This window comes from Buteo buteo, chromosome 11, assembly GCF_964188355.1.
Source record: "Buteo buteo chromosome 11, bButBut1.hap1.1, whole genome shotgun sequence".
NCBI classification, from domain to species: Eukaryota; Metazoa; Chordata; class Aves; order Accipitriformes; family Accipitridae; genus Buteo; species Buteo buteo.
In genome coordinates, this window is record NC_134181.1 from 40,637,299 (window position 1) to 40,654,267 (window position 16,969).

At 48.4% G+C, this 16,969-nt stretch overlaps 1 protein-coding gene across 1 annotated transcript in view; it reads right to left on the reverse strand.

The window, feature by feature from the left end:
* The window catches only part of SRRM4 (serine/arginine repetitive matrix 4), a 44,828-nt gene that overhangs the window by 9,331 nt on the left and 18,528 nt on the right, over positions 1–16,969 (reverse strand). The window contains exons 2-8 of the mRNA XM_075041813.1: positions 13,987–14,130; positions 11,617–11,700; positions 11,220–11,291; positions 9,460–9,486; positions 8,694–8,744; positions 5,561–5,659; positions 4,413–4,575 (exon numbers count right to left, since the gene is read on the reverse strand). Of these exons, the coding sequence (XP_074897914.1) occupies positions 4,413–4,575; positions 5,561–5,659; positions 8,694–8,744; positions 9,460–9,486; positions 11,220–11,291; positions 11,617–11,700; positions 13,987–14,130 (640 nt within the window). The remainder of the gene's footprint in view (positions 1–4,412; positions 4,576–5,560; positions 5,660–8,693; positions 8,745–9,459; positions 9,487–11,219; positions 11,292–11,616; positions 11,701–13,986; positions 14,131–16,969) is intronic.

A 16,969-nucleotide genomic window follows, 5' to 3' on the forward strand; every position in this document is an offset into this window, starting at 1 on the left:
TCAACAAGCAGCATGACATAGCCTCACTTACAGTGATATAAATTTCTTTCTTGGGTCTTTTTTCTCTTGTTTGGCAACTCGCTTCAAAGTAGAGTTAATTTCTTTTTCAGAGGTGCATAATGTCTCCCTTTGTCTCTTTTTCTGTGCATTGTAATAATGAAAGGAATAAAAAACTTGCGTCAATGACCCCAGCGAGCCTTGCTCTCAGCAAGGGCCCAGCAGACATCTGCTGATGAGCCGCCGGCGCAGGGAGCAGCACCTGCTGAGAGGGGCTACTCAGGGGAAAGAGGCTCTGTGCCTGCTCTGGCGTACCTCCATCCAGAGCAGGGGACTGGGGGGAGGCCTTCACCTGGGGGAAATGGGCTCACCTCTGCTGGCAGTTTGCCCCAGCTGGAAAGCCAACCTCTTATTAAGGGAGTACAAAATATAGCAGTGCTGTAGGAATACAATATAATCCCCTTTTGCACAATTATGAATCCCTGACTCAAGGAATATTGAGTGGAAAATACTTTGGTTTGGTTTTTTGTTTTTTCTTTTGCTAGATGGAGACTTCAGGGTGAGGCTTTCTCTACCACAAGGGCTAAGCTAAGTCCAGGAGCATGGAGGCAATGACACAACTGCCCCTGCAAGGTCAGAGCTTGGGTTATTTGGGGCTGGACAGCAACACTGCTGAGCAGCCTGGCTCACAGATCCATTGCTGGGGGTAAATTCCAGAGAATGCCAGGCAAAGGTTTGTTCCTTTGCAAAGAATTTTTCAGCCTGCTGGGGTACAGCCAGTATAGCATGATGCAGGCCAGGCTGGCACTACTTTGGAACAAGGGTTTGCCTTCCACCACCTCCTTTGGTACCTGGTGTACAGCACAGCCCTTCAATGGCTGCAGGCATCCCTCCTTCACCTCAGGCTGCTGGCCTCCCTGTGGTCCCAGCGCTGAGCTGCGAATTTACCGGGCAATAACCAGGGGGTAACCCCAGTCTCCTGTCTGGGAGGGGAGAAAAGGAAAAGCAAAACCAGAACAACTTTCATATTTATGGAAGGCTTTGCCTTTCTGCTCTTCAAGGGCCCTGTTTGTTGTCAGAAACATGCTGCCTAACAGTTAAAAGAATGGGTTTTCCTACGTAAACCAAAACCCAGGCTAGAAAACAGAGAGCAACAGCAAGCCAATATACAGGTCTGCTATAAAGTTTCCTGAGCCCTCCTGCACACACTGTCCCAGCCCCTGCACAGCATTTCACCACTTCTACCTTTCTGCAGACACATGAGCACAAAGACAAACAGCATCATTTGGAACAACTGTACCCCACTGAGCCTCACTGAAAATCTGGCTCAAGCCTGTGTTAATTTGTGACATCGTAAATGAGTGTCAGTGGAAGAAAAGGAGCTGGCAACGAAAGTGTATGCAGCGCGTAGTTATCTTCATCAGGTACAACAAAGGCAATTAGATTTGTACCCTGCAGGTATTTATATTGCATTGCTCAACTGAAAGCACAGTGGCATGTAATACATCTGTGTCAGTGTGGAATAAAGTGTCTGCAGCAGGTTAGGGGTATTCTGTTCAAAAATAGATGCTGCCTATTACCCACAGTTTCTCTGCATGCTGAGGCACAGACCCACAATCCTGTTCTCAGTAGGTGGCTATTGCAGCTGCATGGGATTAAAGTGCGAGCGAGAGGGAGAAGCTTAGAAATTCACTGCCAAAAAGAAAAGTAGCAGGGAATTTTGGGGTGTTTCTGTACGTGTGCGTGCATCAACTTCTGCATAAAGGCAAGAGGGAAAGAAGGAGCAAGGTAGATGCACGGGCAGGGCATTATTTTGTATGCTTTATCCCTCATAAATTACAGGTAGACCTAGTTCGAAACTGTGGCTGTTCCAGTAGAAAGGAAGGAAAACAATCCAGGGAGGGGGGATGGCAGAATTTACCACAAAATGCTTCAAATTTTCTGAAGAAAAAGAATATAGAATAAAAATTGTCTTAAAAAGCAAGATCTTTGATTTGGAAGTGCTATAGCATTACCTGATGGGAGTTTGTGTATTGTCTCTCTGGGTCTTTTCTGCGCATTGGGATCCTCCCTGGACAATCCCTTTCCTTTGGAGATATGACAATGCATCTCCTCAGGTAAGGATGGTTTGGCTTGGAAGCCCAGGCCAGAGGGAAGGGTAGGGAGTGTGACACACCAACCCCCATAGAGGACAGAAACATAGCATTTTTGAATCCCAATTCTGGAATTTTCCACAAAATCTTTTCTTTTCCAGTAATTTATTTTTGACATGTGATCAACATTTTCTGCAAGAGCAAGTTTTCATTTCATAACACATCCAGGCTGCTCTCAAAGTAGATTCTGACAGAACTAAGTTTATTTATAGAGCAACCATTTAACTCACAAAAAGGAGAGGCATCAAAGAGTTGCGTATAGTCATTAATAAATGGGACTAAAAGTTCCCATTCCATTTTTCTCTTGCCAGTTTTGAGTACATGATCTTTAATGACCTTATTCAGAAAAATTTCAGGGGCAGCACTTAACCAGGGGCTTCAATTTAAACAAGTGCTTAAATGTGCTCTTGAATGATGCCCCAAGAGAGCGTAGTTCTTTTTGGGAACAAAAGGACACTAGTGGGTTGCTTAGTAAAAGCACTGATGCCTTTTTGTCATTGAAATATTTGCCTGTGTTATTAACCCTTACTAGAAAAAATGCAGCAGGGGCCTGATGACTTTTACTTTGCATCCATCCCTTGCATCTGTAACTATAAAGCTCTGATTTTCCCTGCCCCGCAGCTTGTGTGCTCATTTACTCCAAGTGATTCAAGTGGAAAGGGGAGTGCAGCATGCTTGAGTTTAGCTCATTTTAAAGGTTTTACAATTTTAAATTAGAGTTTACTCTTGCTCAGGGAACAGAACAGCTGGCAGTCGGCCTCACAGGACTCAGGGAGCCTGGCTTCAGAGAGAGGAAACCTAGTACCAATTAAAAACCAGGCTTAGACTTGAAAACGTTTATGTAAAATATGCAGCTTGAATCAAAAAAACCCTGGTGACATGATGCAGTCTTTGGCTGGTTGTATTTTGGGAGGAGCTCTTGACTCATTCCTGCCTTCAAAGTTGACAGAGGGCAACACCCCAGGCTCATGGCAATAAAAGCTTTGTACCTTGTTATTCTTTCTTTGCGTGTGCACACATACGCGCATCCAAGTGTGGTGTGCAGGTTCTGCTATTCGCTCTACCTTATATGGGTTTATAAGCAATGACTTGTATGTGCACTACACACTCAGCAGATGTATATAGCGAGAGCAAATATGCCTATCTATAATGTTGAGAGACAGCTTGTGCCTGTCTGTACCCACGTATAATCTCTGTGTATTTTGATGGGAACACTGTCTGTGCGGGTGAGCAGATAAAGTCTCTCCTCTTGCCGGCACTATCTGTCTCATATCTGATGTAGCTAATGTGTATGGCTGAGCTATTTCCAATGATGACTGGGCCTAAAGGAGAAAATCAGTTCCCCATTATATACCACTTTGGGGCTTGGAGGACTCTGTACTCAAGACACCTCTAACATTACACATCCACACACGAGTACCAGATTCTGCACTACCTTGAGTCCTATGTAGCAATTCATTTCTCCAGAATGCCTATCAGATACTAACACCACAATCAAAGAGTATCACACCTCTGCTTTGCAGCTACCAGGAACAAAGGGGAAACATGCCATGGAAAAGGAAGACTTCATATCGATCTGTATCTAATATGTCTCTCCATCTCTTGCTCCCCCAATTCTAAGGCATGTATTATATCATCTCTTTCCATGTATATGGAAAAACATCCCAAGGCACTGAGCCTGATTTTACCCTCGGCTGCACATGCAGTTCCCATTAGCATCAATGAGAGCTGCTCATAAGTTCTGAATTTGGCCCCTGGGCTTGTCAGTCCAGAGCAACAGTGATCCTAGGAGGATCCTGATAGTCAGAAAACATCCCCTGCCAATAATCACCAACTCATTAAATGTAAATGTTTCTTTTATATATGTTTGATTCCCTTTCTTCCCCTGAAGGACTAAACTTTTGGACATGAAGACCAGTGAATTAAGTTCACATCCAGCTGAGCAAAGACTGCATAACAAACACTTCCCTGTAAAATATCATTGCTGGAGGCCACTTTTTTTTGTTAAATGTCCTCAATTCATTATTCATAGGCTAGAGCCTTTGCAAATTTTTCCCCTCTCCAGCCCAACCCTCGGTGCGAAAGTGCTGAAGGAAGGAATGACTTTAAATACATTGGAGAACAGCACCATTAATAAATAATACAGTTTTAACCAACTTTGTCTAACATTGCTATAATTGAGTTATAAAAATTTCATATCAGATTTCTTGCCCAGATTCCTGTGCCTAGTTCAAGCAAAGAAGCACAGTGTGTAATACTTACTACTTCCTTAGGAGACAGGAAGCTGTAGAGCGGGAGGGTTTGGCTGGCTTTTTGGCTGGCCTGAACCTCTGCAGAGGAGCTTCGCTTTGCCACGATCCTTGAATGGTGCCGGGAGTGTCTTCGCCGTGTTTTACGCCCTTCCTCCCGAGACCTGGCTCTGTGCCTCCAGAAGACATGGACAGTCAAACTGTTATTCCTTGGTATTGTAGTAGTGCCCATTACCAGCTCCATACAAACCCTCAGCAGCTCTGTGCTAGGCCATTGCATGTGGGAGGTGGTCTTCCACATGACTGCTCTGTGGAGTCATGGTGGAGAGAAAAGGGCTGTTTTGCTTTTCTACTTTTTTAAAAAATATTTTGCATCCAGGCTTTGGACTCTAACCTCAAATTTCAGCTCCAGTTCATGATTTTATGGTGGCTCAAGGAAAACCATACTTTCACACACATGTGAATGTCCCTATCGTAATACACTTGCAAGAGAAGAGACACTCTGCTCTTGCATGAACACCCCTCCAATTACTGACTGCATTCCTCCCCACACTGATCATCGGATTTTCCTAAGAAAATTCCCAGTAGTTAGGAGGAGCAAAGTGGGAGCATGGGATTGGTTTGCTCAAGTGCTTGCAGAAAACGTGAAACACGAACTCACAATGTGTATAAACTACGTGACTTGCTGTTGCAGTGATGCCGGGTCTAGCACCAGCATCCACTTAGCTGGCCCCAGGATGCATCTGTCATCCACAGGACAGAGATTTTAATCAGGTCAAACACAGTGGCTATAGATTGCCATGGGCAAATATATTTCCATTGCTAAGACCATGTTTAAGAGTTTCCTGGGACATCAGCAGTACAGAGCCCTTGGGCTGAGGAAGGGAGACTAAGCTGGAATCAGCTGTCATGGGCTGATCATCGGCCGTGGGGATTAGAAGTGACTGTCAGACTGAAAAGCTGCAACCACTGCTCCTTGAGGCAAAACCCTTCCATGGCCAAGACCACAAGAAGCTCAACCCCCAGTATGTGGCATAGCTGCTACCAGAATGGGCTGTGGTTCTGCACAGAGTTTGTGGGTCACACAGGCTATTGCAATCACATCTGTGAGCCCACTGGGAAGCGTTGCAGGACACTCAGCTCAGGGAGCGGTGACGTTACCTGCTTCGGCAGCTGGGGGAATGGGAGTCGGAGCTCTCTGAGCGAGAGTGGCAGTGGCGGTGGCGATGGCGATGAGATTTCCGGGCGCGCCCACGAGAGCTTTAAGAAACAGAGAGGAAAACCACAGTTAGACTAGCAGACTGGGGGGATGCAAAAGCCAGCAGCTGGAGGCTGAAGTCAGTAACATTCAAATCAGAAAGGAGATCTGCGTTTTAAACCAAAGGGATTGGTGTATGAAACATCATGCAGGACACCGAGGCATGAGAAATTCTCCATCCCCTCATAGCTACACTGACATTTAAGGCAAGCCATCTTACCGAGATCTATGCTAGCATTTTAACTACAAGCTATTAGGTTGGCTCTGTAGCCTGCTGGGGGAAGATCTATGGACTAGCATGCAGGAGTGCAGCAGACAGCACCAATCCTTCCTGCTTTCAAGACTTTAAAGAGCTATGTGCTTGCCCGCTCATCTGGTTGCCCTTCATCCTGCAGCCTACCCTAAGACAGCCAGGAAACAGCCTGGGACCTTCCCACTGCTGAGCCCCATTTGGGGGAGCGCTGCCCCTCTGACAAGCCATCGCAAAGCTCCAACCCTCACATTTCTTGCTCCAACCCTCTCTGTAGTGCAGGCTCCTTGTTAAGGAGCAGATGCAGAAGGACGGGCTCCAAATAATACAGTACACTTGGTAACAGCCAACCTTCCCCACGCTAGGTGGGAGGGTCTAGCCAGTCCTGTGGGCAGCTCTTATGGTTGCTATATAAACATAAAGCACAGCTTCCCTAACTGCAGCCTGCCCTATGCATGGTTCCTGCTTGAGGGGCAGGACCATTTTACCTGGCTTCTTGTAGGTGTCCAGCCACTGCTGCTCCCTTTTCTGACTGGGCCACAGGACAGTTACCAGCAAACCGTGCATAGGGACCCAGGTTCAGTGCCCTGCTGCGCTTTCCTTTGCTGCATTCAGGCTGTTACTGATGGACTCCCTGGCTCTATTACTGAAGGGCTGCTGTTGCCTGTGCCAACAGCTGAAGTCCTGCATGCAGAGAGCAGGGCGATGTGGGTGGCAGGCTACCTGTCACCTTCTGTGCCCATTCCCTCTCATGGTTCCCCGCCACAACAGTTATTTTAGATCTGGTAGCGTAACCATCTGCTCAGGCTGGCATCACTGTGCCAGCAGGCAAAGCTAACGACGGGTTAGCTGGTGGGAACAGTCTGGTTTCATGGCCACACTGTACTAGTCACTGACAGCACTAATACGGCTTGCTTGGACAGCATTTAGCAATTTGCTCAGCAAAAAAAACCCCTCAGCAAATCAATTGCTTGAGAACAGCATCTCCTTTAAGACAAAAGGGCAACCTCCAGGGCAATTGCTTGAACTCTGCCTGGCTTTTTTCTCTGATGCTTTTCACGCCCTATGATTATATTTTTAAAAACTTCACATTTGGGGATCCTCGTTCCTTATTTCCATACAGCTGAAATCAGCAACACTGAACATCTCTCCCTCACATGCTGGATTTGTGTGAAAATCCCCATGTTTGCTCTTCACTCTCTGCATCAGTCCCTCCAGTTTAAGAGTTTTCCCTTTCTGCAGGAGGAAAAACTGGTCCTGTGTGATTTAGATAACTAGTTGCTTGACACAAAGATAAGCCAAAGCAGCGTGATTATACAAAAATCCTGATCCGAGATGGCTCATGGGATCTATCTGATCCACACCCAGGAGCAATAAGAAGGTTTGCAGAAACTGGGAGTGGCTCAGCTCTGATTTGTGAGCTGAAAAATGAGGGCTAAAATGCCTTGGCTGGTTTATCCCCAAAGAGCAATTCCAGCAGTTCTTGTTCCCCTAGGTCAGTGCATATCTGCAGGGCATCTGATCTTTGTTTTAACCACACTGTTAGGCTATTGCATACTGGCCAGTGCTATGCTGGGTTGGGGATGTGCCTGCTTTTACTGATAACCTAGGAAGCCTCAGTTTTACCACTGAGATTTCTAGGTGCACAGTAGCCCAGTTTGAGGGGAAAAAGAAAAAAAAAAAAAGTGGCTGTGCTACTGAACATGCAGTAATCGTAGAGAAAAGGAGGTGGCCTTTCTGTATGCAATAGAGATGGCCTGTGCAGGCAGTGCAACATGTTCTGCACCTCATGGATTCCCAATCTCTTCAGTCCCAGTGTGTACTGGGGTGACACTGGTGGTGTTGGGCTATTGTGCCTCTGTCACCTTTCTGCCTAAGGACTAGAAGTTCTGTTGGGAAGAATTAAAGGGCAGGTCCTACTATACACCAACCCAACCAGCAGATTTCCAACTGCTAGTTCAGCTTCTGTCTCTAGTAGAGTATCCCAAGTACCAGCAAAGCCAACCAGGGGTTTGGTGCCCAGGGTTCAGCCCCAGAACTGTTTCCTTGCTCTGAAAGCAGGTGAGAAGCCGCGAGCTGCAATTCCCAGGAGAAGCCAGTGAAGGAAGCGAAAAACAAAGGCTTACAGGCCTTCCTTCCAGCCCTGAGGAACCACATTTTATACCATACCCCTTGATTGTGTCCCCCATAGGATAAGGATTGTGCTCTGCTAACACTCCATGGCAGAAGGGAACCTCAACCCCAGATTTTTACAACCTCCATCACCTCCAAACAATCCCTTCTCTTCCCTAGTCCCCATTGCCTTCTGCTCCCATTTGGATATTTGGTTGTACTGTATGTCATGAGTAGCCCCTACCGTAACCTCCAAAAGCAGCAAACAAGGAAGAGCTAAGGCCCTTCCCAGTAAGAGTGTGCCAGCCTGCCCTTCGGGCAGTGGAGGCTGTGGGGCACCATGCTCTGTAGATTTGAGCTCATTCTCTCATGCTGACCTCATCAGAAAAGCTGGAGTCTCTGCTCAGGACTGGATGAACAAGACACTGTACATCCCTGTGAGATTCAAAGAATGTACTGAATGAGGTAGCACAAAAGAGAGGGAGAGGAAAGATCTCCAGCGTCTACAAACCCTTTTCCATTCCATCAAAACCAGAATTGCTGGCTTTAGCTGCAAAATAATCCTGAGAATTGCTTAGGGCTGTGCAGCCGGTGTTAGCTCCAGGGAACCCACCACATCAAGCACTTCCTAGCCCCACAGCTCTGCGCAGGGAACTCCATGAATCGCTACTTACTGTTTTTTGTGTTTTCTTTCTTCCTTTCTCTTACTTTTGGGGCTTGAAGAACTAAATAAGAAATGGCTAATTAATTCGGAGATTTCTGTTCCGATAAAAAGCTGCACAATCACATGTCAATGTTACAGCTAGATTGCCCAAGAGCGCGCAATAAGAATGAAAGGGATTAAATGGTTCTGCCGCAGCACAGGGGGTCTGAGTGCCTGCTGACAAATCTGGCTCGTGGGCTTGGCCAAAAAGGATCCTCAAAGGGATGAGCCATCCTGGTGATTTTGCATTTTCCCATAGAGAAGATGAATACTTCTTGATACTGTACACACACGTACTGGAATCTGGAGAGTTCTTCCAGTACACACCTGGAAAGCCACTGAATCTGAATGTTTCAAAGATGGGCACGGCTGTGGGATGCCATACTGTTTGCAAATGAAACTATAAGAGAAATGAAGACTCAATATGCAGGATGGATGCAACATGGATGAGGTTGCCAGGGGCTAGGTTATACCAAGAGGTCTTTGTCAGTTATGTGCTCGATTACACAGGTCGGGCTGGAGACCTGATTCCAGGGGAGTCTGAGGAACACATAAGGCTGAATAGGGAGAGGGTAGCCCCAGACCCACAGGGAATGCGGGGAGCCAAGGGGATTCCACAAGGAGATACAGAAGAAAAGTGCCTTCTGCCCCCACCCAGTGAACATCAACCTTGTGAGATCTTGAAGAGACCACTGAACTAATTTCTAAAGGACCACTCACACTTTCTCAACTCTTACCTGTGTCTTCTTTTCTTTGAAGATAGCCTGCAAGACACAAATATGTACATTGAATACAGGGTCTCACAAAACTGGAAATTTGAATCAGAGACAATGTGTTTAGGCCGAGCGTTAGCCTGAGCATCGTGAGACCACCTCATGTTGGGCAGTATGGCCCTGGCTATCCTTTAGCCAGCTGGCAAGGGGGTAGCTGAGAAATGCTGGTGTGGTAGAAGTGACTAGCACACTCTACAAATAACTGAGAATATCATCTTCAGGATAACAATTCTATAGAGATCAGATACATGTCATCCCTGGTGGGTCCCTTTTCTCTGCTACTGCCTCCAGAGTCTTGCACTGCACTTAGTTTGAGGGTGCAGACGTGAGTCCATTCCCTGGTTTTCTGTATGAAGGACCAAGTAGCAGTCAAAGGAAAAATCCTTTCTTCATAACTCCAGAGCAGCCTCAGAGCCAAACCAGCATCATGCCCCTGTCTTGCCTCCTGGAGCATCTCTGAGATGACACAGGAGCCACTGTGCTGGTGGTCCTCATAGAAAACCCTGGGAGCATGGAGGACACTCTTCCTTGCAGTGAGGCCTGGCCCCAGTACACCGCACAGCCTGCTGTGTCTCATCTCGGCTTGGAGCACATCATCCTGCAGAAGATGCAGACTGAAGTCCTGCCTAGAGGGGCCATGAGATTGCCTGTGGCAAGCTCAGTTAGGATCTGTAGTTGAAGTGCTACCAGGTGTCTGGAAACAACCTCCATTGGTCACTAATGCTTAATGGTTTATCCTTTGGGGATACTTTTGGGGACCAGCTACAGCTTATCCTTGGCTTACAGAGGCATAGATGGGTACTAACGGTTCAAAGCCAAGGAGCATCAGACCCAGGACTTCCGTCAGGACATGACATGCGTAAAAGACCATAAGAACCTCTCCTTGGGAAGGAAGTATTTTAAAGGAGTTTCTATATCCTTGTCTTTCCTCCTCCCTCCCTCCCTTTTCTTTAAGATTCAACATCAGCTTTTCACTGTTATCCATTTTTGGTAGCTTCTCTCTTTGGTTCAATATATTATAAATACATGAACTTTCCAAGGGAGATGCATCCACTGTTCTCTTCAAATATTGGTTTAACGGTTGAGAGAAAACAGTGAAATATTTGCAATTTTAAAATTTAATCGTGCTCTCTGAATTAAACATGGGCTTCAGAAGGGGAATGTGGAGGCAGTCACCCAGAGCTGGGAGGGAAGACTGAGATGTGGATGTGGGGAGCTGGGTCTGAGCCTTTTCCTGGTCCAAACGCTGACACTTTCTGCAGGCTGGGGAGAAGGGAAAGGGACCGGTGCAAGCCCTGAGCACCGATCCTGTTGGCATCCCAGAGGATGGGAGCCACGTGAAATGGGACAGCAAGGACAGCAGGCAGAGGCTCTGCAGACCTCGTGGTGATTTGGCTCATCTGTCTCTCTTCCCCCACACCCCGACAGCTCCTGTTTATCTGTTTGCACCAGGAGCGCACCCCATTTCATGCCCTCCTCGCCCAGAGGGACACCGGCTCTGCCTTTCCTCAGCTGTCCAGCTTTCACCTCCCAGTGGGGCTCTGCCCTCTGGGCAGCCATTATGAAGAGTCAGGAGTTTGACGCCTCTCTCTGCCTCCTGGCGCTGGGCTCGACCAGCTGCCTGACAGCAGTAACGCCTTCCACCCCTTGTCCAAACCTTCCCCAACAGCCGCTGCCAGCGAGGAATTCCATTTTCGAGGGGGAAAAAAAAAAAAAATAAATACCTGTTTCTTTTTCGTTTCTTGGAGCTTTTCTTCTTCTTCTTCTTCACAGGCGAGGGGCTGTAGGAGGGAGACCTGAGGAGGCAGAGGGGCATTAGGGACCGCAGGGCTCCCCGCAGCCCTCCCCAGACACCCCAACCCTTACCCTGTCACCAGTGGCATCCCCACGGGGTGGAGAGGGGCCAGGGGCTGCCGGAGCCCCCCCCAGGACGGGCTGTGGGGTGAGCCCCAGCCCAGCATCTGCTGCCCTGAGGGGAGGGTGAGAAAATGGCGGCGCCTCCCTGGGCCTGTGGAAACCCCCAGCGCCTCGCACCTCCCCGCAGGGTATCCAGCCGCCATTTTACACCCGCTTTCTTCCCTCACACACGGCCGAGGACTGCGTCTTCCCTCCCACCCTCACCTCCTTCGCTTCTTGCGGCCGGATTTCTTCTTCTTCTTCTTCCCCCGGGCTGGCAGCGGCGCACGCCCCCCATCGCACGAGGGGCTGAGGAGGGGGGGAAAAAAAAAAAACAAACGAAAAGTAATAAAAATAAAACCTGAATCAGCTCACATGGGACTGCTCTCTCTCCTCCCCACCTCAGGGACATCTGGGGCAGAGACATCAGTTTTCACGGTGGACCTGGGGTGCAGGCAAGTGCCTAATTATGCTCTAACGAATAATTTAGTCACAGTTTAAATGAAGTGTCTCCTCCGCGGGTCTAATGGAGATATAATGAGACAGCTACTGTACACCACAGCGATGCCGGCTGATTATTTAAAACATGTTTGCTGAGGTTAACAACTCCGTAACAGATTTATAGGTTTTGTTGCTCTTTGTAAATATGCTTTAAATAATTAATTGGCATTTAATTTGCATACAATAATTATTGCAACTATAATAAAAGACTTGACATATGTTAAATAGCAATTGATTAGAAATATATATTTCTTGAGATGCTATGGTAATTTAATGAGATATGCATCTCTTACACAGTTGTTAAACCTTGAAAAAAAAATCCTCCTGTAAATTAATTTCTTTTTTAAACGTATGATGCCAAATCACATTACATTTCAATGAAAAGCAAATACCATGGTTAAATTAATTCAGAGCACTGGGCTGAAAATATGACAGATTATCCATGGCTACTCATTAACCAAAGCAAACTCTCATGAAGACAGTGGCAGCCTGGGGATCCCCAGGTTAATCCCCTGCATCAGGGGGATCAAATCAACCTGTGGACCCCCTAATTGATCCCCAGATGGATCCACGGATGAAGTTTATGGGGGGCACAGCCAGCTTCCCAGGGGTCCTGCAAAATTAGTGTTGGAAATGAGAGTGCTGCATTTGTGCCTCAGTTTCCCCACTTCTCACCCCACTGGCAGGAGGAGCTGCTAGCAGGGAATGTGCAAAGGCAGCCCCATGTTTGGAAAATGCTGTGGGATCTTCACTGCAGAAACCAGCTGAAAATGGAGCAGTTTCTGCAGGAAGAACAAATGTTATCATTATTAAGAGTCCTAACACGCAGCAAATGTCACAGCATATTGACTGTGTAACAGGGGCTGTAACGGGGGGATGTGGCGGGGAGACTCAGGCTCCACTGCCCCCTGACACTTACGCACCTGGGGCTTGAATTATTACCAAAATTACACTATCAAAAAAAGCCAATTGCTTAGTACTTTTAATACACTTTTTCGCCCTCTTTCTCCTCCCAAGGATTTCACCAAACAGTAGAAGCACTGTTAGGAGATATGGCACACCTTGGGCTTAGTGGGTCTTTTGTTTGCATTAAGGTAGGAAAAACATGTTTTCCAAGACAGCTCATTGTCGCTAAGCTCAGACATCTGCCCAAAGACACCTTAAGGGTCCGTGCCAGAGCAGGGACCTGAACACCCATCTCTGCCCCTCAGTTATCAGGATGCTCAAACCCAGCTCCCGCGCGCCTTCCCCTAACGCAGATTTGGGCTCCCCACAGCAAAAAGGTCTGGGTGCACCTCAGCTTCCCCTCGCCCAGGGCCACGGCCGAGGGAAAGCAGGGAGAAACCTCTGACTGTACTGGGCAGCCACAGGCGGTTTCTGCAGAGCCCTTCTCCCTCTCCCAAGACAAAGCCTTTTGTCTTTGATGTGGAAGCTTTTACCCTGCGCTGATCTGACTTTAATTGTTTCTCCACGATTGTAATCAAAGTCTAATTAAAAGTACGCTTTAGATTATTGTTCCGCTTAGCCTGAAATCTGAAGATACGAAATGTGCTTTCTTGCTCTTTCTTTCCAGTATCTTTAACCGAATGGAGAGGCTTTAATCCCAGAGAGACTTTAGCAGTCAGGGCTCAGAGACCCTCGCCGCTTCATTTGCAACATTCAATTCATTCTTCCCCTCTCAAGTTGTCAGGGGCTAACAATGAACTGATAATGAAGCTGTGTCTTAATGAAACCAATGCTGCTGTTCTGATCTAGGCTTGGGGAGAGGGGAATCGCTGAGGGTGATGCTCAGCCAGGGGTACCCTGCAGATCTGGTAGCGCATGGGGATGCTGGCAGGTTTGCCTGTCTTCCAGCTGGGGCTACTTGCAAGGAGGCTGTAAGAGCAAGATGCGGAGTGGAAGCGAACTGCAGGTTTGCAGGTTTCTCCCTGCAGACACGCACGGGGATTGCATACATTTGCTGTACACTCACACAGTAATTTAAGCCATCCCCAGCTCTCACAGACCCGCAGAGGAGCTGGGTAAACAGTCACAGACACCTCCACTGGCATCCCCCTGCTTCTAGGTGACCCCGCTCACAGCCCTGGCTCCTACCTGCGTGACCTGCGGTGAGCATGGTCTCGTCTCTCCTTCCCTTTTGCACAGCCATTGGTGGTGGAGCTCTCCTTGACTGCACGGCCACTCAGCTTTTCGGGACGTCTGTCCTCCGCAGGGTACGACAGGCAGCTGAGTGTCCCACTACAGGAGCAAGAAGAGAGAAAGAGAGCAATAAAGGACTGTCCATTCAGCTGGGCTTGTTGGCTGAAGGTTTCCCATGTACTGGGGAATCCCCTTTCCTTTCCACAGGTAGGACCCGTGCTGCTGTGAAGGAGAGCTGCAGGTTGCTCTCGGGCCTCCTGAGCCCGTGGTGCTCAGCACCGCGGTGGGAAATAGTCCTACAAGGCTCCGGAAAGCCCCCATTTCCAAGCCAAGCTGCACCCCAGCGTGGGCACGCTGTGCTCAGCTTTCAGGCAGAGATGCCAGGGGCATCGTGCAGCCAAGGAGCAGCTGGACAGCCCCATACTGCAGGGACAGCACAGGGTCCGGATCCGATGCAAGAGAAAGAGGCAATGGTAGCTAATCAGACCAGCACCCCTAGACATCTTCCTCTGTGTTGTGGGTTTTAGCTACCAGCTCTGCAGAGATAGCACTGGTGTTGCACTCTGATAGGAAAAAAAAAAGCCTTTGCATTTCAAATGCCATTCTCCAAACCTGCTATTGCATTACTAATATCTTGCCACACATCCTCATCCTATCACCCTTGCCAGCACTCAAGTGGAAGCAAACTTTTAGCAGCTAGGGAAAAGTCCTCTTCCTGTCTCCTGCAAATAGGGTGCTGGGCCAGTAAACACACCTGGTCCTGCTGAATGCCCAAACTGGAGAACCTGGGACAGCCCAGCAGAGCTAAAGGGAACCACTTGGGCCAGGCAGGTGCCTGCAAGAGTCCTGGGGAGACCATGAGCGTTGGCTAGGAGCAGAGCCAGGGCAGGGAAAGCCTGGGGTGAGAGGTCTCCAAGAAACATGAGGCTGGGGCAGGGTGAGTTGAAATAGAGAAAAGAAGCCAAATGGAGAAAACAAACCCAAACGAGCCTGAGCTCAGACACTTGGGAGGAAAGTAAATAGGCTTCCAGGCCCTGCAGATGTTTATTTCAAAGAACTGAAAGATTAATGGAAAGCCATAAACCATACCCAGCAGGGGCGCCGAGAACACTATGGTTTTGATGTCTTCCAGAGTATTATTCAAATAAATAAAGCAAGCATTGGCATGTCCAAGCCCAACCTGGCTGCGGGGTGGTACCAATGGTGGGTTGGGCTCAGGTGGCAGTGAAAGTGTCCCCATTTCTTCCCAGTATCGTTTTGAAGCCAATGTCAGGGACAGGTTGTGGGTGTTGCTTTGGGGTTTAGCCATCCCCAGGTCAGCTCTGCAAGGTCCCGCTGCTGTGTCTGCCACCTGACCTACCTGCTCCCTTTGGAAAACAGCACGCCAAAGCCCCCGGGCCATGTGGATCCCACCGGAGCAGGGAGGGTTTGGGATATCGCCCTGCCAGCCCTGCAAACACAGTGGCTCAGGGATACGGGGAGGGTGTTTTGGCTGCAGAGACCATCACAGCCATCACACGTAGGCTGTGGGAATAAGAACAAGGGGCTGGGGCCAGGTGCATGCTGCACATCTGCGGAGTTAAATGGGGGGGCAAGAGGGTGGTTAAGGAGTGATGTGATGCTAAAAATGGCATGTTAGCCCTGGTTAGGCATGGCCAGAGGTTTGCATGCCCCAGGGAACATCCCGCTGCCTGCCCCAGCCATGAGCAACACTGTTTGGGGCTGGAGTTGGCACAGGAGCACCTGCAGAAGAAGGGTCACCCCTCTCTTTTCACCTGTGTTTTCTCTCTCAACAAACTCCCACTTTCTCTAATAGCTGACTCCTTCTTGGAGGCCGTTTTGTAATGCCTGAACATTTAAGGATGCGCATCAGCCAAATACAAGCAACAGGGATCAGTGTGGGGAAGCTGGGTGAAATATTTCTGGCCCAGGACATGCAGGACATGATGGTCCCTCTGGCTTGAAAAATCTATTACTCTGCTTGTAATAAATCCCCCAGTCACTTCCCAACATCTATGTTATTTTTAACCATCTGGGAAGCTACATGGTTAATTGCTTTCTTTGTGTGAGCTAATTAGCTCGTGGCCTTTCCGGAACCCCTTTTAAGAACAGTCTTCTGAGGCTCAATCATTAGGATCCATTAAAAATGTCCCCAAATTAATGACCTGTGCAAAGTCTGGGCTGGACCAGCTCCAGCGGTGGAGGCGGGAGGGTTCCTCCCCAGACTGGCGACATGCTGGGGCACCACTACTTTGCAGGAGGGACCCGGGCACGGCCGGTGATGTCCCTGTCACCCCAGCCTCCGCTCCCACTAATGGGATTTTCAGGTCCTGGGGTTAAAACATATTGGCCTTGAGGCAACCAAAGACTACTGTCCTGAAACGCGCTAGGAACCCTTTCTTCTGGGCTTGGAAGTAATTATTGATGGAAATAATTATTCTCCAATTCCATCAAAGCCTGGCTTCAATTCAACCAAATGGTGTCCTCTGATGAATGCTGAGAGTCACTAATGCTCTAAACTGGCTGGTAATCCCCTTGTGTTAAGTTCCATAGACATTGATTGAATATATATATAAAACCATTTTTTTTGTTGTTGTCTTTCCTGTCTTTCATGACTGATATAAAAGTGCTTGCAGTTTGGAGTGAACGATTACTGTGGCCTCAATGAAGAAGATTATCACACATTCCCCTGCTGGTCCCCACCTGCAGCAGAAAGGAGAAAGCCTCTGTGGGTGCTTTGCTGGAGCCCACAGAGACTTGTGCCGGAGGAGGCAGGAGGAAGAGGAGGCAGGAAGGATGCCCAGGGTTTGCCCTGCTGGGGGGCAACAGTGCTCCGCCATTGGAGTGAGGACCACAGCCTCTCTGCCCAACGTATGGGTTGCATGTTTGTCCCTGAGGATGCACTTCTGGCCATGGGCAGCTGGGCCAGGACAAGGCA